General features: G+C 44.6%; 2 protein-coding genes across 2 annotated transcripts; both read right to left on the bottom strand.

The window, feature by feature from the left end:
* Positions 1-943: 943 nt before the first annotated feature.
* On the bottom strand, positions 944-9,626 carry LOC109754005 (vacuolar protein sorting-associated protein 53 A). Its single transcript, XM_020312934.4, has 24 exons — positions 9,270-9,626; positions 8,999-9,093; positions 8,663-8,719; positions 8,300-8,450; positions 8,112-8,182; positions 7,853-7,977; positions 7,141-7,301; positions 6,892-7,033; positions 6,612-6,675; positions 6,056-6,244; positions 5,927-5,968; positions 5,715-5,819; positions 5,567-5,626; positions 5,258-5,335; positions 4,628-4,735; positions 4,474-4,539; positions 3,619-3,696; positions 3,393-3,526; positions 2,620-2,713; positions 2,440-2,517; positions 2,302-2,364; positions 1,874-1,942; positions 1,673-1,768; positions 944-1,561 (listed from the first exon to the last, which is right to left on the bottom strand). The coding sequence occupies exons 1-24, from the start codon at positions 9,316-9,318 to the stop codon at positions 1,220-1,222; spliced, it is 2,517 nt and encodes an 838-aa protein (XP_020168523.1). The 5' UTR covers positions 9,319-9,626; the 3' UTR covers positions 944-1,219.
* A 1,223-nt stretch (positions 9,627-10,849) lies between these two features.
* On the bottom strand, positions 10,850-16,803 carry LOC109754007 (uncharacterized). The gene is given in 13 exon segments (XM_020312936.4): positions 10,850-11,557; positions 11,909-12,056; positions 12,180-12,464; positions 14,441-14,622; positions 14,787-14,908; positions 14,982-15,070; positions 15,172-15,213; positions 15,215-15,337; positions 15,421-15,522; positions 15,600-15,692; positions 15,901-15,965; positions 16,038-16,111; positions 16,532-16,803. Coding segments are annotated over 13 exon segments (1,827 nt in total). The 5' UTR covers positions 16,693-16,803; the 3' UTR covers positions 10,850-11,216.
* Positions 16,804-19,467: the final 2,664 nt, after the last annotated feature.

Below are 19,467 nucleotides of genomic sequence, written 5' to 3'. Positions count from 1 at the left end.
TGCCCCGCTCCTTTGATGGAGAGGCGATGACAGCGGCGCGCCTTCGGCTCGCTCTAGTGCTTGTAGTCGTCGCTAAGGCTCTAACTTGCGTAAGGAATCAAGGAGCTACAGGAGTATACCGCCGAGTACTTACTATCTTGGATAGCTTTTTGCCTGGTAGTCTATGAAGCTGGATGTAATTTTTACCTCTGACGTTTTTTGTACTACCTTGATAGTTGATGAATAGATCGAAAGTTTTTTTCGCAAAAATAAATTTTACGGAAAACCGGTACAGACAACCCATAGACGGGTTTTTTTAAGATGGAAGCACCGGAGTACTATTATTTCATTATTTGTAGTTGTTTGGTACCCTGTTCGTAATTGTTCCAAGTCACCTTGATTATTTGTTCTACTGTAGCTCTTTTTTTTTTCTTGAGCGGACCTCACAAAACTAGTAGCTGCTTGACGGCTGTTACACAAAGCATCAGACTTCAGACAAGAACCTGCGTTCAAGCATATGGAAGGCCGGAGACGGATGGCCCAGGCCCAAGCCCAAAAGATGAAAAGGCCGGCTACGTGTCACAGTAATCCGTGAATTTTGCTCAAGGATCAGATTCGTTGTTCACTCACTGTCAAGTCCCTTAAAAAAAACTAACCGTGCAATGTTCGGTTAAACTACTACTCCCTCCATCCCATAATATAATATAAGAACATTTTTAGCTGTTACTAAGAAAAAGAACATTTTTAGCTTGAAAAATGTTCTTATATTATGGGATGTAGGGAGTGCTGATCTAGAAAAAAGTTCGACTCCTAAGTTTTGCTTACCAAAATTTCAAGGGCTAAATACACACCAAGTCACTGTCAAGCACCCAAACAGAATTATAAAGTAGCGCAGTATAATTCTAAATAGCTGACAATGAGTCCAAATGTAAGCATGCCGCGCCTAAGCGCTTTTCGGGATAAATTTTATGCATGAAAATAGTGCAATTGCGACTTCAAATAATGGGCGATCTTGAGCCTTCACATACAATGGAACCTTATTCCTCCGACAGAATGTCCACAATACAGCTGAGCTACCAGTTCCTCCGCAAAATGGGGAGCGTCACGTCAAAAAAGATCTAACCATTATACACTGACGGTCAGGGTACACACAAGGAACACACACGGTGTGGGAAGAATTTCCTATAGCTATGTGCACTGCAAAGAGAGGCGTAAACTATCAACAAGCAGGGGCAAAACTTTACGCGTTGAACAGCTTACGGAACGGCCCGTCCTTCCGGTCTTTGGCCGCCTCTGTCAATGCGAGGAACCTCTTGAACCCCGTCGTGGCAGCGCCGCGCCCGAGCGCTGCGGCGCGGGCGAGCACATCCTCCCGGTTGGCCAGGGCGCCCGTCAAGGCGGTGGACATGCTCGGTGACGCTGCGACGGCTTGGGTTGGGAGCGGGACTGGTGCCATCGGGACTGATGCTGTGGCTGTTGGAACTGGTGGCGCGGCTGTGGGGGTAATGGTAGGGTGCTTGATGCTGGGGCTGTGCTTGTTGAAGTCTTCCAGTATAGCTTGTTGGTCTGCTTTCTTCAAGCCCTGTGGCAACGCGCAAAGAGCAAGAGAAACAATGAACTTGTGTTAGGGCAACCATACTGATGGAAAGCTGCACCTGCCGCATAAAGGGGTTCAGGTTTTTTAAGCAAGAACCTTGAGCTCAAGTATCCGCTGAAACTCAAGAGGCGTGCCTTCTGGAAGGAGCGCACGGTAGGTACTAGCAACAGAATCAACTGGTGACAAAATAACCTGTATTGAGTGTTATTAGCTTGATCCAATCTGGATGTAATGCAAAGTGCCTTTCCACAGTACTCATGTTGACCATCGAAACCTAAATTCATTTTCCCAATTTACCTTGAGGAGTGCTTCAGCTTTGCTCATTTCCCGGGTTACAAACTTTGAGTAGCTAGCCGCAACTGTAGTCTGTTACATGCAATACAAAGAAACCAAATGTGAGGTACGGAAAGTAACGCAAAAAAATGTCTTTTTGCAACCAAGTATAAAGTGCAAATATGCTGCCTTATGAAGCCAACAAAGCAAATTTATTGCATTCATTGGCTGCCAACCTTCTTTGAGTAACATTTTGAATTTGAACAATTCTAAACATATTTAACTATTTGCATGGCCAAATTTCTTTCAAAGATTCAATGAAGACTTAGTACAAAATAATTAGTTAATTACTACTCCACCTGGCTGGTTTCCTAAACCAGTCACTGTTAACTGAAAACACGTAGGCTATGCAGTATGGCATGATGATTTTTGTTCTGATAAGACAAGGTTACCTGTTTCCCAAGAGCTGGGATGTCCAATAGAACAGTCTTAACCGCTTGAGTGTCCAAAAGCATCTGAAGAAACAATGCAAAGTGATGAAATCTTTGCTAAATAGTAGTACTAAATAGCTTTGTTAAATTCATACACACCTGCTGTGCACCAGTTTCCGATATGTGCTTGCACTTGTATATATTGAGATAAAACCGAGGACCAAGCGAGGCAGCCAGCTGCAGCACAACAATGAAAAAAGTATAATAAACAACGCTGATAGAAACAAGTGATAAGGACCTACAAGGTTTTATCTATAATAAAGAAAATGCTGAACTTACTTTGTCGAGGAAATACTGGAAGTAAGTAGGTGAAAGCAGGCTACCTAGCGCAGGAACGGTACTGGACAAAATAGAGCTGATACCATTCACGTACCTGGAATGGAACAATGTAAAACTTAGCTTCAAATAGAGTAGGGGAAAACTCAGTGAAACCACTTAGCAGTTACTCCCTCCGTTCGGAATTACTTGTCACAAAAATAGATGTATCTACAACTAAAATACATCTAGATACATTCATTTTTTGGACGAGTAATTCCGAACGGAGGGAGTATTTATAAAGTTGAATAAACTGAAGAATACAGTGTTCCAAACTTTCAATGAACTGATTTTTATGACAATAAATATGTAGTGCAAACATATTTGTGCTCGAGTGTGCTAGTTTTAGCATGAGCCATTGGTTGGACTATTTAGAAAAAACCCGATGGGGCAATAACTTTGAATTTTAGGGGATTGCATGCAAATTGTGCATCCATGCTTCTGCCATGAGAGTTGGTGTATATGCATCTCTTTACAAGTAACGGCATGCCTCTTCCCATAATACAGACCCCAATTGGCAGTTCATAAGTTATCAAATATCCTCTTCTTTTCAGTCAGAGAAAAGTAACTACATCAGCTATGAGATATGTGACATCATTGCAATTTTAAGGAACAGATACATTTTTCACAGCCCATGAAATATAGGCCATGGGGCAGTGAGTGGCTTAGCATAACTTCATATTACTTTCAAATATTAGTGGGGTGTGTACTATAAAGGGGATTTGGCAAAATCCTACTCAGATTGATCGCCGACACTTTCAAGAGTCGACCATGGAACGCGAGTCATTGCAACCATTTCAGCGTCAAATTTGGTTTCTACGCCATGCACAAGTGTCATCAATGCTTTTGTGATCACAGCTGAGAATTCATCCTGCAAGCATTGAAGTATTAAGGTATTTCCTGAAATCTAATAGTGATATTAGAATCAGGTAGAAAGAAGAATAAAACAGAAAGATCAGTCACCTGAACGTCAGACATGTCCACCTTGTCAGAAAACTGAGAACTAATTATCTTAGCAACATTCTCAGCTAGCTCACCAGACTGCCAAATTTACAGAGAAGGTTGATTCACATGAGCATACAGAGGCATCACACACATGCAAGCACAGACATAAGGAAAGATTAGGTACATGCTGCTCCGTACTAGGCTTCCCTCTCCTCCCACCAACTTTGCACCGAGACTGACAACAGGCCAGCTATGCTGACAAACCAGCATATATGATGCCGTTTTTTGCTCAATTGCAATCAGAATAGTATACCATCTTTTTTTAATCAAGAAACGTAAAGCTATTGAAGGGACTTTCACCCAGGAAGCACTGTGCGGCCCATCTCTGGTGGAACCCACTTCCAGTGCCAGCTTTCCGATGTGAAATGCATGGTGGCTGGGTCTTATGACGAGGGACTGGAAAAGTGCCAGGTGTTATGCTATGGGCATCACAACATGGTACGCTTGGAGAACTGTGGAGAAGGGCTAGGTAACTGAAAATATGTAGGGGTCCGATTCCAAAAGTAACCAATGTTGGCAGCATGTGTTACACACTTGTTTGCGGTGGCTTTTTTTTTTAAGTGCAGTAACAATTTATGACACATAGCTAACTTTCCCCAGAAGGGGAAGAAACGTTTTGGTGAACAGCAGGGCTGTAAACATTTACTGGAGAACAGAACACTACTACTTGAATGCATAAACCTAGAATTTATTTAGTCCGAACATGTTGTTTCTGTCTCTCCAAGCAAGTTCCATAATTCTTGTCGTGGACAGTAATTTCTTTCTGTTTTCTTCTACACCTACCAGTTATGGCTTAATAGAAAGAAAACTTACCGTTTGGTGACAATATTCTGCGGTATTTACAATGTAACATATCATTTTCTCGTCCCTGTCAGAGGTCTGCAGCGCCCACAGAACATAAAATGCTGTTACCAGATGAGAAAAACAAGTGATCGAAAAGCAACCGGTGCAATGATGATTGTCATACCCTGATCTGCCCGTCGGTACCAGTAGCAGCTGCAACAATGCCAGTACCACCTTTTGGTAACCTGGCATATAATTTTGCTGCATAGGCCTTAAGTATTCTTTGAAATACCTAAAAACAAATGTATTTCATCAGCAATGAATCTGTTTAAATTTATCAGATGTGATAACTTATAAAATCGGCAGACAGAACCATAGCCGCTGAACTAATAAACATGTGTTCAGTTGAACCATATGGTTGATTATTCAAGGTTATTTCATGGCGCATTCTTGTTCTGTAGGATGATACCTGTCCTATACTCTTTTTAACAATTGAACAATGGATAAGAATCAATGTTAGACATTGAAAGCAAACATATATGGTTCTCCATCGCATGCAGCAATTTTCAGTGATGGAAATGCCAAATCACCTAATGTCGAGTCCATATTAAATTAGCACACCTGGATCAAGCATCATTATACATAGCAAAACAAAATGCTCAACAATCACATGTGTAGAAAGTCGATGAAATTGGAAAATAAAGAAAATCTGAGAGGTGCACAAACAGTATGCATGAAGGCATAACATTTGGAAAGAACATGGAATTATCCATACAAAGGAAAACTGTTAACAAAATCTGGAAACACTGTATACCTGAAACAAGTTGAATAATGTTTGGTTCTTTGTCAATGCACTGCACCTCTTTAAGCTTCTTCTAATTACCAAGAACACCTGCATAAGGGAAATTGCAAAGCAGATTAACATAATGTGTTGAAATATGCTGTGGACCATCAAATGCAGATTTGCACATGAGATCTGCTACGGACGGCTTCAGGAAAACCTAGCATAGTTATAGCATACTGGCAAAGTTTTGACCAATCCTGAATTGCTATTTGCTATCAGTCACATGTAGTAAATTTGCCAGAAACAAGATTTCAAACTAGCAAGAATTATTTCCCATACCTGCATGCTGCTTGATAGAATGTTTGTTTGACTCCCTTCCTCGGTTTCCCATTTTTCTTCCTGCCAGCATAGAAGGGCGAAATCAAGTTAAGCAGGCTCAAACACCAAGAGTTCAAACTTTAAGTACGTCTATACTTGTCTAGCGTACCTGCATAAGTTTATCTAATTGTTCGACCAAAGATTTCTCCTCTAGTTCTGTGTACACAGCCATGTATGGCTCAAAACAAGATGATATAATCCCATGAAAGTTGAACTGCCAGAGTACAGAGCAAAATATAATATATATGAGTATATGACACATAGCTCGTAATTCAAAGAAGTAATAAACATGCACTGGCTCATAGTTGATAAACTACTAACCCCAGCACCAGGAACTGACAAATCTTTCTGCTTCTCTTTGTCCTGCCAGTAAAAATTGCAGAAGAGTTGGAAAGAAAATATCAACAGAGGAAGAAAAGAGTTGAGACTAAGCAAGTAAGCAGCAAATACTTGTTCAGCTTCATCATTGGGCACTCCCAGTTTCTTCTCGTATTTCTTCCGTATATCTGAAACAATTTTATTGTGTTCCGTACCCTCATTTTCATCATCACTTTCCAGCTCTTTATTCCGAGCAGTTGTGGTTCCTCCACTGAATTTCTCAGCCAGTTCTTCCTCAAATTCAAGGGTTCTTTGCAACGCCTGCATTCAAGAATCTCAGAGTGTTTGGCGCAGAAGTTCCATATCGTAAATGAATGATTGCACACTCAGTTAAAACATTCGGCATATGTAGTATGACACAGCTCATAATCCAAGATATAAGCTGCTACGGCATTAATGCATTATGTTGCACATAATTCCGTTACTTCATCGATATTTTGTCGCATTAAAACCAACAGAAATCTAACAGTATACCAGAAGCAAGATGAAACCAATAGAAAAATCATCCAAAAGATAAAATGATTTGATATGATATAGGTATCGGTCGTCTGCACAGAATGGTAAGACAAAGGGCACATAGTAATTCCCATCTGTCACCCATACTTCCAAGAAATAACAAGCAACTCACCAATAACAAAGTTGCAACATCTGGCTTTTCTTTGAGATTATTCAGGATATCGACAAGCTGGGTCCTGGAAAAGAAGCAATTTGTTACCAGTAAATTAATTCGTCCAGCAGAAGATAATAATTGATCTGACATCTGAGTGGTCAAATATAATTAACGACATCATAAAAGAGGATGTAAACTAAGTTAAGTGATGGTTGCTTTAGTTCTATGTAAAAATCCGTGTTTGGCGAAGAAAAGTAGGAAGTTCATAAAATGCAAAAGTGGAGAAGCAAAATCAAACCTTGTAATCTTGCAGAACTGGATACACAACAGATAATCAACATGCCAGGAAGGTGGAAATATTTTCCAGGTATCTTCATTTGACCGCAATCGACGCTTAATCCATGCATATCTCCTTTCAGTCTTGTCTAACTTGGCCAATTCTGTTCCCCCCAAAGAAGTATCAGAATAATAATGGAGCAACATGTACACACATTTGTAATAAAGTGAAATAGACAACCGATGTATGTAACATATACAAGGTTTTGACCTGCTCCGTCAAAGATCTGCTTATACGAGATAAGCTCCTTGCTGCAAAAATTCTTTACTAGTTCTTCCCTCACGGACGGTTCCAGAGCATCAACCACCAAACAAGCATCAGATAGCTGCTGCAATAGATCCTCATCTTCTGTTTCCTTCCCAGTCCCTAAGCTGCAAAGTTATACTAATTTGTGGATCTGTTTCATAGTTTGAATTATATAGCAAACAAAACAGTTGGTTAATAAATACTCCCTCAGTCTAAAAATAAGTGTCTTTGATTTAGTACAACTTTGTACTAAAGTTGTACGAAAGCGAAGACACTTATTTTGAGATAGAAGGAGTACAACTTTGCAGTGCTTCAATGTGTTCCCATTTCTCAGGCATGAAATAGTCAGGATTCCCAAACTGTCGGTCCAGCAGGGAAAGTATTTGAGAAAGTAGCCTATTTAGGGAATATAATTTTTTATGGCTTTTTCAATCAAGTTAATTGCTATTCACTGCATTCGAACTATACCCGCTGATAAAACCTCACTTATTGAGTGATAATACTTGAAAAATGACGAGGAAATGAAAAGGTGCCACTTCCCAAGTTTGGCCACCTGTTTCTAGCTAACTCAGGGATTAACTGTCATTTGCATTGATCTTACTTGCAGTACCTGACTGGTTTACTACTCCAGATAGTGTTGCTACCAAGGACAAAATAAAGTTCATTTGTTGTGTACCTTGTAAAATCTGAATATACATGAGATTTGAGGATTTTCTTGATGTTCTTGAGTTTCTCTCTGAGCTCTGATATTTTTGGCACATCCCGATAGGCTTCAAAATGACTGCACAACTGGTTCACTGCCTGAAGGAAAAAAAGGGTAATGAACTTTCCTGAATAACATGCCAATTCAAAATGGTTACAGTAAGAGGTAGCATGGAGATCAACGCTAGAAAGTTTGCAGATGTATCGCCGATTAATGTGTCTTACACGCTTACCTCGAGTTGTGCAGCTGCTTCTTTGTACTGACGCTTTGAGGCCATGACCTGAAGTTGCTCGACAGCAGAAACTGGACATGACGTATGCACATTATGAATTAGCTTGGGTGGATGTATTTTTTCTACTGAACATTTATTTTTAAGCACAATAGCACAAACCCCAAATAAAGTGAAGTAAAGAAACTAACCAAGCATAGTAAGGCGGTGAAGAGCCGTTATTGTAGTTGTTATATGCCTCTTGGCGCAATCCAACTTTTTAATGTCTCGGCAGATTTCTTGAACCATTGTTTCACTTTGCTCAGCCTTTGTTTTTATTTCACGTATCTTATACATTAGTTCCTGTTAGTACACAGCAAAGTTAAACTCCAATCATTTCATTAAGTGTGCACTCCAGTACCTGATTAACATCCTACCCTTTTCCCCCCAAATAAACATCCTACCGTTTCCAGAGCTAATCTAACTATAGCTTAGTAAGGCTTGCCGCTCAATCAATTATGCAGTAAGTTCATTGTGATTAATATGCAAATCACAAGGAAAAGGGAAAATATGACCTGAACAGCATTTGTGGCAGCAGCAAGTTCTTCCTTGGCCTTGGTTCCCGAGTTACTCTGCAGAGTAGCAATATCTTCCCGTTGTCAGATATAGTATAGCAATAAGCAATAATAAGCACATACCAAGCAATTCTGGGGCTTCCAGCCACACATTCTCATTGAGTGCATATTCAAAGTAAATTCACTGCAATTGCATCATCGCAATACCACACTACCTACTTGCACCAAAGTGCACAACCCATCAGTTTGGGCACATTAACCAGCTCTGATGCAAAGAGTGAAGGTAGTGCAAATCACACCACTGCGCAAATGGAGCACGGGATCACGAGTCCGAACCTGCTGCCGGACGGCGGCGAGGATGCTGGCGTCCACCCGGCGAATCTCGCTCTGAATCTTCTGCATCAGCGGCTCGACCCCCGACAGCGACGCCTCTGCCAAGCAGCAGAAAAACAAACGCAAGCTGTAAACCCTATAATCCTCTAGCAACCAATGCTAAATCCCGGGACAGCGAAGCTCGAAGCGAGCGCATTGCCGCCGCAGCAGCAGCATCGCGAGCGAGCAGCCTATAGCCGAGGAAACGGGAATCGAAATCGAGCGGCGCGCGTACCGGTGGGGAACATCTGGTTGATGTACTCGAGGGCGCTGGACTTGTCCATGCCGGGCAGAGATCTCGCCGCCCCGAGCGCCGGCTCCCCGGGGATCTGGAGGGTTCTAGAAGGATCTGGGAGCAGGGGAGCGCGACTAGAAGGGGGCCGATCCGACGGGACCCGGGCGGTTGGGGAGCCGGGCTCCCTCTCGCGTGCGCGGGAGAGGAAATGGAAGGCGGGGGCTCGTCGGCGGGGTCGTCCGCGTCGGCGTCGGCGTCGCCCGCTCGACCGATTTGTGCTCGGCGGCGGTGGGCGCCGAGTCGTGACGAGTCGGTTGCTGGCAGGTGGAACCCCGGTATACCCGCTTTCCTGCTCTGAACCTGAACTTCACTTGGTAGTTAGGCTATTTTAAAAAAAAAAACTTGTTGGTCGAGTAGAATGAAATGCACATAGTGACTTTCTTGCTAGTGAGGGGGTCATGCAGAATTAGTGAGCTAATAATAGTACGAATATTCAAATATACACAAGCTTCTAAAACCTACGCTTAAGGTTCAAATTTCAAGGTTGGCGAGTTCCAACGAGGTTAGGGTTTGGTGGACGAAGAGCCGAACACGTAGCTTCGGACGCACTGGCAAAGTAAGGGGGAAAGCCGATTACCACAACATCATCAAGCCCTCGCATGAATGCGTTGTTGATCAATGCTACCGCAACTAGGATCATATAGATGGTAACAAATCCGCCTGTTGCGCTCGTCGCTTCCCCACAATAGTGACTAGGCCCTAACAGTGACTTGGTCTAATTTTTTGAATTTTGCATGAACTGCAAAGCAGGTATTTGGTGGACTTGGCTTTGCTCATGTAATTGTTGTCTGGTCATCCAAATCTCAATGGTATAGTTGATACAAGTTTTTGTTGCTGCTGATTGTGTACTTCATTTGGTTATTGTTGATTGCTCTTGTTCACATAATTGCTTTCTTGTTGATGTGTGTAGTTGATGCAGAGGAGAAACTGTTTACTGTGTAGTTGACTATTTCACTTTTTACTGTTGTGTAGTTCATGCAAGTCTTTTTGTGCAATTTTGTTGTAGCTTCACAGGTCGATCGGATCTATGATATGCCGTGATTTTTGTGATATATGATGATCGCTGTCTATGCAGGCAAGTTGTAATGCCAGATTGGAACAAAGATTAACTAAAATAAAATCAGTGAAACATGGCTAAAATAGTGTGAAGTCAATATTATCAGTTAAACAACACACCATTTCAGTTCAGTATAAAACTCAGACGACAATAACCAAAAAGGACTGGGAACTGGACTTGGTGTCAAATTAAAAGAGCAACAAAGATGTTTTGGATATTTCAATAAGGACTACATACGGACTGAAATGAGTGAACACACACACCAAAACATGTCTATATACATCCTATTCAGAAAAAAGGTTAGAACATCTTATAATTGTGAACAAAGGAAATAGTGGGGAACCGGGAACTCATACAAACTCTCAAGTGATACTACTGAATACTGATACTGGTGTTAACACAACTTCAAACCGGAGATGGTGTCGCACAAAAAAAAATGGAGACGGCGTCGTGACAACTGATCTTACAGTGAAAGCGAGTTGTGTTTGTAGCTAAAACTTTGAGGTGTTATGTACAGGGTACAGGTACAGTCGTTCATGTTCATGTCACATGCCTGTTACAAACTTACAGTCAAATTCTACTCCAGAATTTCTTCGAACTCTGCCCTTTCCGAATGACCGGCCAGAGAAAACCTACCAGCACAGCAACTGCGGAGCCTGGGGGCTGATCCGCTGCACGGATGGCAGCAGCCTTAGAGTCACCAAGCATAGCTTCTGAGTTGGCCCCTTGAAAGTTGACATTCCAGATCCGAGGTTTGCATGGACAGGTCCTTCCTGTTCGAAGCTCCAGCGCAATGTCTGAAAGGTCATCACCGTTCATCATCTCTTGCTCTATTGTTTCTTAGCCAACGCAAGGGCTTTTGCCAAGTTCGATTTGGCAGCATCAAGCAAGTCGTCAGACTTGACAGCCTTCTCGAAACAGCTTACAGCATCCTCCCAACGGCCCTCCGCGACAAACACAAGCCCCAGGTTGTTGTTGGCTGGTGCATACCCAGGACAAATTTCCAAAGACCTGGATAACATCTTTCTTGCAAGTTCATACAACCTGTGCTGCCGATAAAGGATCCCAATGTTCGAGAGGATTGCGTACGACTGCTGGCTGGACGATAGCACTAATGCCCGTTTATACACAGTTTCAGAGGACGGATCATTCGATAACTGCAACGCAATACCTGTGTAAACAGCCATCAGTGCATACACATTAGTCATGTAGTTAATGCAGAAATAATGTATAGGGAAGTACAGATAATGATTGGGGGTTCCGGTAAATCAATTATGGTGGTGAAGTTCCTTTGTCCAGAGGTATGACTTAGAGCATTGCTAGACTAATTAGATAACTTGATAAAATTTGAAGACTGATGGAACTTTAACCAAGTATACTAACAAGAAAATGTTAGACGATTTTTTAAGCATATACTCCCTCCGTCCCAAAATAAGTGTCTCAAGCTTAGTACAACTTTCTGCTGGCTTGCTGGCTTGCTTACTCAAGATATATACATGACTGAACTGAGCTTCAAACTTACCGAGATTAGACCAAGCATAGCAGCATTCTGGGGAACGAGCTATTGCAGCTTTGAGAAAATTTACAGATCGACTAAACTGAGTCGTGCACATATTGTATAAGCCAAGCTGATGCCATTGAACAGCATCATCTGGGTCCTCTTGGATTGCCTGCGAATAAGATGTCAATATAATATATTATTTTAGTTGCTGTTTTCCAATGCCCATATTTTGCACTTGTCAGTTCAGGATGAAGTGAATGGCTTCGTGGTGGTGATAGTTTGCAAAATTCACCTGCTTTAGTGTATAAAGGGCTCGCTCTTCTGCCTCATTTAGAATTGCCTGCTCACCATCATAAGCAGCTGCAATTTCATGTTGTGCCCTGTGAGCCATTGCCAACCCCGCCCATGCAACCGGGAGATCAACTACTGAAGTGTCTCCTTCTTTTAGAACCGTTGCCATCTCATTTGCAGCCCAGATAAGCTGATCATCAGAACATTGCGATCTTACAGCATCTCTGATACGGTGAACTGCAATAGCATACCGAGCAGGCATATGATTGGGTTCAAATTTTGCTGCCTGCAAAGAATGGAAGAAAAAAGAATGTGATATCTACTTTGCCCATTTACCAAACCATCAGCAACTTCGTCACAGTGAAATGTAACACTGGGACTATCTAGTACCATAACAAAAAGTAAGTACTTCACGGTATTGAGTAGCTTCAGTGTTCGGCAATGGTGATGCTGGAGGGAGATTGACTGGTGGACAAGCATGTTTCAACTTGAATATAGTAAATTTCATTGAAGTTCCTAGACCACAAACTCACAGTGATAACACAGTCAGGATCCACGGTTTAAACCACATAAAACCAGTTGGAAGCTCTGTGACTCGCCCAGTTTGAGGTACTGGTAGGGCAAGCGCCAAGAACTAGCTAATAACCGAAAAAGGGTTTCCCCCCGCTTTGTATTCCAAAGCAACCAACCGATACATCCAAGGATAGGTGCTGGGGCGGAAGCAGCACAATCACACCCAAAAGAAACGAAAGAGAAACAACAAGAGAAAAGAATGCCGACAACGGCGGATCGACGGAAACGAAGAAGCTTCACGACCACTGCGCCCACCGAAGATCTCCCACCAAGCTCCAAGGCTCCGAAGCACCGGTACCAATCAGCACCTCCAAGAAGGACCGCGACGATGACGACGCTGCTGCCAAGGGTTTCCCCCGGTACACGACGAGGCGAGAGGAAGGGGCGCCCCGACGCCCTCCAGGAAGGTCCGGCGGCACCCACCGGCGTCGCCGCGTCGGTGTCGGACAGGCCGACAGGGGTTTCCCCCGATCCCAACCTTCACCTCGGGTGCTCCAGAGCCTGCCACCAAACCGACCACCATCTTGCGCCACCATGTTCAAGAAGCCTCCACGCCGTCTCACCACGGCACCACGGAGTGAGGTCTGCACAACAAGGGATAGAAGCCGGGACTAGGGGCCGCAGCACCGTCGGCACGCGGGAGGGCACAACCTCCACCGTCAACGACGGTAGCCGACCGGACACAATAGCAGGAGCATACCAGGCCCGTGGGCCCACAGGCCCGGCCGGGAACTCCATGCCCGTAAAGCTCCCGCCATCGCGCTGCAGCAGGCACGCCGTCGGCATCGCCGCCCCCCGTCCGAGCTGCTCCTCCTCACCACACAGACGACGACGAAGCCACGCCGGGGACCGGCCCGCTAGGACCCAGATGGGGCCGGGAGGGCCCAGATCTGGGCCGGGGACGCGCCGCCGGCCACCGCACGCCACCACGCCGCCCTGCTGCCAAGGGCAGCACCGCCACCGCGCCTACCGCCGGCGACCGCCGCCGGGTCGCCGCCCAGCCGAGCATCACCGCCGCCGTCACCAGCCCCGGGAAGGAGATGAACGCGTGGGTACAGAAGGGCCCGCCGCCGCCGGCAGCACCCGGGCCAGCGGCGGGGGAGATCTCACGGGGGTGGGGCCGAGGGAAGGGGAGGGGCGCGCCGCCCCGGCCACCTCCCGGGGAGGCGGCGCAGGGGCGGGAACGGGAGGGGGAGGGGGAAGAGGGGGGCGGGGAGGGCCGGGGCGCGCGAGCCGGCGGCCTGGCGGCGGCGGGAGGGGGCTAGGGCGCCGGCGGCGGCGGCGGCGGAACCCTAGCGGGAGGGAGCGGGGACAATTCTTCATCACAACTAGCTAATAACTCCAATATAACAAGCTCAGGCCATCATGTCACAGCACACGCGGTAACCAGCTGGTAAACAGGCCACAGTTTATTTGGATGAGCCATAGTAGTGTTCTTAGCAGTGGACTTCATGCACCTTCCCTCCCCCCACCCCCAAAAAACGCACACACAGAAATTCACACACGTAAAAGAGACAAGACACATCGAAGAATGAATCATCATTAAAATTTTACTAAAAGCTGGTACCAAGTGCTTATAGGATATATATAGTATCAATGGTAAATAAGTGTATATGACAGCTAATTTGAGCAGCACTAAATTCCCCAGAAATAATGTTAATAAAAGAAAAAAATAACAACAGTTGTTACCTGCTCCAAACACCTCTTTGAATTTCTATGTTCACCAGCCATGTGATATGCATTTGCAAGATTGACCCATATCGATGCGGCTTTAGGATCAGACCTCACAGCTGCAAGTAAGCACTCTTTTGCAGCAACTAAGGCTTCTTTCTGATGCAGATAAGACCCAGCATTGACAGTACCACTCGCCCCTGCTATGTGACAATTGTATTAGGCAGCAACTAAAAGTAGTATCCACTCATCCAAATACCATGATACAGATTAGCTTGGTTCTAAACTGCGACCGCACAGCTTTAAGATAAGATATGAAAAGACTAAAGAAGAGAAGACTATGCCAAAGACGTTGCTCGTGTACCTGCGGCCAAAGACCCATATTTACATAGAAGGAGAGCACCGTAGTTCACCAGAGCAGCTGGGTGACTTTGATCTTTCAGAACAAGCTCTTGAAAGCATTTTGTTGCCAGTTCTAGATCCCCACTGAAAATTGATAAATATATTATTAACAGTGTGAAACAAAGGAAAATTGGAATGGTAATTTCACAGTTCACACCTTTGAATATATGCAACACCAAGATTGGCAAGCGAGTCCAGGTAATCTGGAGCAACAGTCGTGAGAGTAGAAAAAACTGAGATAGCACTCTGGACAGGGTGAACAATCAGGTAGTATTCCAAGAAATTTCTGTTTAGGCACTGACATGTGACAAATGGAAAGAATCGCATCACAATCAGCATATTGGTACCTGCAGTTGACCACCCCGAAGAAGAACTAAACCGAGAATGTTCCCAAACAGCGGCCTGCCTGGGGTCCAATTCAACTGAACTCTTCAGCTTAACAAGGATTTCACTCAATTCACTAGCATCAAGTTCTTCGTCAAAACTATCACCCATGCTTGCTTGCAAAATACACTGCATGAGAAATAACTGCATCAGGGGGGGGGGGGGGGGGGGGTTACACAACCAGAAGAAGAGTTGCAAGTAGGCTGATGAACCTGAGCATGGTGAATCCTCACTGACGAGAGTAAATCAGGCCTCCGCACTTCTTGTTCATCTTGTAGCAATATTTCAGACGACTTATCATATGCTATTATTGCCTGGCAGATTTCAGGAGTCGATTAAGCTCTATGGATATGTTACAGAGTTTAATTTTCCGAAGTGAAGGACCATTTACCTTCTGTGGCTGACCAAGCCTTTGGTACATCAAACCCAACATAAAATGGGCATGAGCATTCTTAGGCATCTTCCGGGCAACATTTACCAGAGCCTGCAAAACGAACATTAAGTTCGTAACCATAATCATACTGAAAATTCCCCTTCAAACCACCAGCTTACACTCAAAGCAATGGGATGACAACCCCGTGGTCGATACAATATTAAATGGTATCTAAATACAGTTTCACCTTTTTATATTAGAGATATAAAAAGGAACTACGAATGCTCATTCTCCAGTGGCATTAGGACTAATAACTCACAGCTTTCAAGTTGCTAACTTTCTCCTCGCGTGAAACGGAAGCCCCTGGACAATGTTGCTCGACATCTGTTCACAAAGAATCATAAGTAGTCAATTCACAACAGAAAACTTTCCTTCTACTGCTTAGCATGCCCTCACCTTCGCATTCAACAGTATCAGGCTCCTTCGTCGTGGTCATGCTTTTTGCCAAACTACCCTCATCGTTGCAACTCCTGCAAGTAAAATATATAAATTATCAATGCCTAAGGCCTAAGCACTCAATACAGAACCAGGAAATTACCAGGCAAGTGATATTAAAGGCCATCTAGTGCTGAAGAGATGTGTGCTAATTCTAAAAGACTGCCAAGCAAGCTTCGAACTTCGTTGGATGAGCATGTGCAGTAAATCTAGCAGTCCATGTACAGGGATCGTGCTGAATTCAGCACGATTCGCCAGAGAAGTTCAATGCTATGGCAGGATCACCCTCCCACGCAAAAAGTAAAAGAGACCACATCCTAGGGTTATGACCTACGAGTGACGACCGTGAGTGCGCGAGGAAGAACGCCCAATTCGAAACTATTTGCAGGGGGGGTGAACCCACGAGTGGCAGCAGTCCAGCACAGTCAGATCGAATTCGAACTCTATGCTCGTACCTAGTGGAGGAATCGACGGCGACCACCGGAGCAGCGGCGGCGATGGCGGGGTTGGGCTTGGGGGTTGGTGGGTGATCCTCGCCGTCGCTCTCCGGCGGGTCGACGTTGAGGTCGGCGAGCATCATCGCCCTCGGGGGCGGCGGAGGCTGGGCCTCCAGCATCGTCTCCGCCCGTGTCTCCGGCGAGGGGGCGAGCTCCGGCCCGCGGATGCGCTGCCGCGTACAGTAGAGACGAGATGTCCTCCTCGCCTGTGGGTCGATGGGAGTGAGGCCGGGTCTGCGGTGGTACGTCGCCGTGGACTGCGTACAGTGGGCTGAGTGAGACTGCTACGGCCTGTATCAGTGATGGGCCTCACTGAGGCAGGCCCAGCTACTCTTTGAGGCGCGGCATGGGCGAATGGATCTTAGGCTGGTCACAATGGGCAAGAACTAATAACTTACACACTTTCCTAGACTATGTTACTACCTTCATAATGGGTAGGAACATCTATGTAGTGTCATGCAACGATGTATTTATTAGGTTATAGACTCATTATTTCTTGGAGTGTGTGATGTTTCGGTAACTTAGCTAGTTACCACAAGCACCTCTCTCTTCATTAAATATGTGCTACATAAGCAAAGTTGTATTGAAGTGTGTGATGTTACTCCTAAGTTCGACCAGCCTTATGCCAGCAACTACTGCCTTTTATTCCAAAAAAAAAACAACTACTGCCTTTTTCATTTGTTGTTCACAAATTTTCTAAAAATAATTTGTTGTTCACAAATGACAGTTTGCTGTTTTCCAAAGCAACGCGGGCAGCAGAAAAAAAAGTCTAAAAAAAAGCAATGCGGGCATAGTCGGAAGAAGTATATTTTTTGTTGGATTTTTATGCAAATGCTTCAGGTCAATGTATACATCGAGGAAGGTCCTCCATTTTCTTCCGTAGGAGTTGCCCTAACAACATCAATGAAGAGGTATATAAAATATATTCTGTACGTATGCCAGATAAACAACTTAATGAGAAGTACCTTGGCATTCCGACGGATATGTGTAGCATGAAGGATGGGGTGTTTAAATATATCAAAGATAGGCTGTGGAGCAAGGTCTTCGGTGCTATAGGGTGGGTGAAAAAAAACGATGTCTTTTGTTGGGAGATGTGTCTTGATTATTCTGTTGCACTTTCATTCGCATGAGGGAAAGTGTTATCGCATGCAACTTTCACTCGCCTGGTAATTACTCAATCAACTATTTGGTCGACAAGGCAAAAATTAATTCATGAACGGACCCATTAGAGAACTCTGTCTACCCATCTATTCATCGTTCGATACATTGTCGAGCTTGATCACATGAATCACTTCCAACGCCTCATGAGTAACCATTTATTGGGGACTACTGCTCAGCTGAACAGGAGGTGGATTCCACCGCCGGTCTTGTTAAATTCAACGATGGTCCGAAGTATCTAGAGCGAGTGAAGATTTCTTTTGCCGGGACGAGACAAGAGTGTATTTGGGTTCTTCTTTTGTAATCTACACATCATATCAAATTCTTCTACTCTTGAGGCGCTTTCTTGTCGGGAAGCACTCTCACTAGTTGATGATCTTGGTGTTCATCATCTCTATATAGCGTTGGATTGCTTGAGCATCATCAAAAACATTAAGGAAGGAGGGGTGGCCAGTATAGGGCGATCATTAAGGAAATCACAAGTCGGAAGGTTTCTTTTGCTACTTGCATTTTTGTTCCAGAATCTAGGAGCTCAAACTATGAGGCTCACCATATTTTTAGGCATGTGTTTTCTCTAGATCAAAGCCGACATATTTGGCCAGGTCAAACATTATCCCTGTAACCATTGGTATTGTCAATAAAGTAACACATGTTGTTCTAAAAAACTACTGCATGTTCCGGTTCTATTCGATTGAAGATGCTCCTAGCGAGCTTGTTTTCTTTTGCTATATGATGTAACTATGATTACAAGTAAATAAAGAGGAGGTCTTAGTTATAAAAACACAACAATTGCTCAAAAAACACATACATGTCATATTACACACTGACTCGTCTTGATGTCCAACAGAAGTAGCGACTCAACTCAACACGAAGCCGATCCAGGCACTCCTTAGGTTTAACATGAATCCACACTAACACATGTAGTGACCCACACTGAAACTAATCAAGATCCTAATGCACAAGACTTGCTTATTTATAACGTTCACCATGCACATGTCTCGGCCGACATCGTACAAGGCCTCGGGAGTGTGTTCCGGAGCTAGCCAACAATCGAGGAGGGGGTTGAAAATAAAACAAACTTTGGGGGGAGGGGTGAAAAAATACTTTGTTTTTTTCTATTCCATTTCCTCTAAGGCTAGGGGGCAATCCCCCCCCCCCCCCCCCCAAAAAAAGTACACATAACTTTAGCGTTGTTGTGCTATCGGCAACCCGTTGGACGTAGACCCATTGGATGGGGTGAAAAGAAAACAACCCTTTTTGGCGTTTAGCTCCACCATCACGTTGTCGTTGAACAACAGCGCCACATGTGGTATCGTGATGTTGCTCTTACCAGTGAAGTTGAAGCACGTGTCTCGGGTGCCGCTCGATGGCCCCGTTGAGTACTGCGTCATCCTGTCCTTGAAGATCGAGGAGAGCGTCCTAGAGTCTAGCATCGACCCGATGGAGAAGCAGACGAGGTCCAACAATAGTTCGAACGGTGTGTCAGCCTGGGTATCACAGCGCACCGAGGAGGTGTCGCTGTCGGTATGATGAGGAATGTCGAGGACCCAATCCCAATGGTCACCAAGTACTCCATCAAGCCTAGCGCAACTCCCAGGAGGGTCGGCACGCTCACGTTGACTGGTGCAACCGGTCGGCAACCCATTGGATGCAGCCCTCTCGGGCGATGTCAAGGCGCAGCCGCTCCGCCAAGCTTCACTCTTTAATGGATACATATGAATATGTGTTCAGTTCGC

This window comes from Aegilops tauschii, chromosome 3 (genome assembly GCF_002575655.3).
Source record: "Aegilops tauschii subsp. strangulata cultivar AL8/78 chromosome 3, Aet v6.0, whole genome shotgun sequence".
Taxonomy (NCBI): Eukaryota; Viridiplantae; Streptophyta; class Magnoliopsida; order Poales; family Poaceae; genus Aegilops; species Aegilops tauschii.
This window is presented reverse-complemented; position numbering and strand designations above follow the sequence as displayed.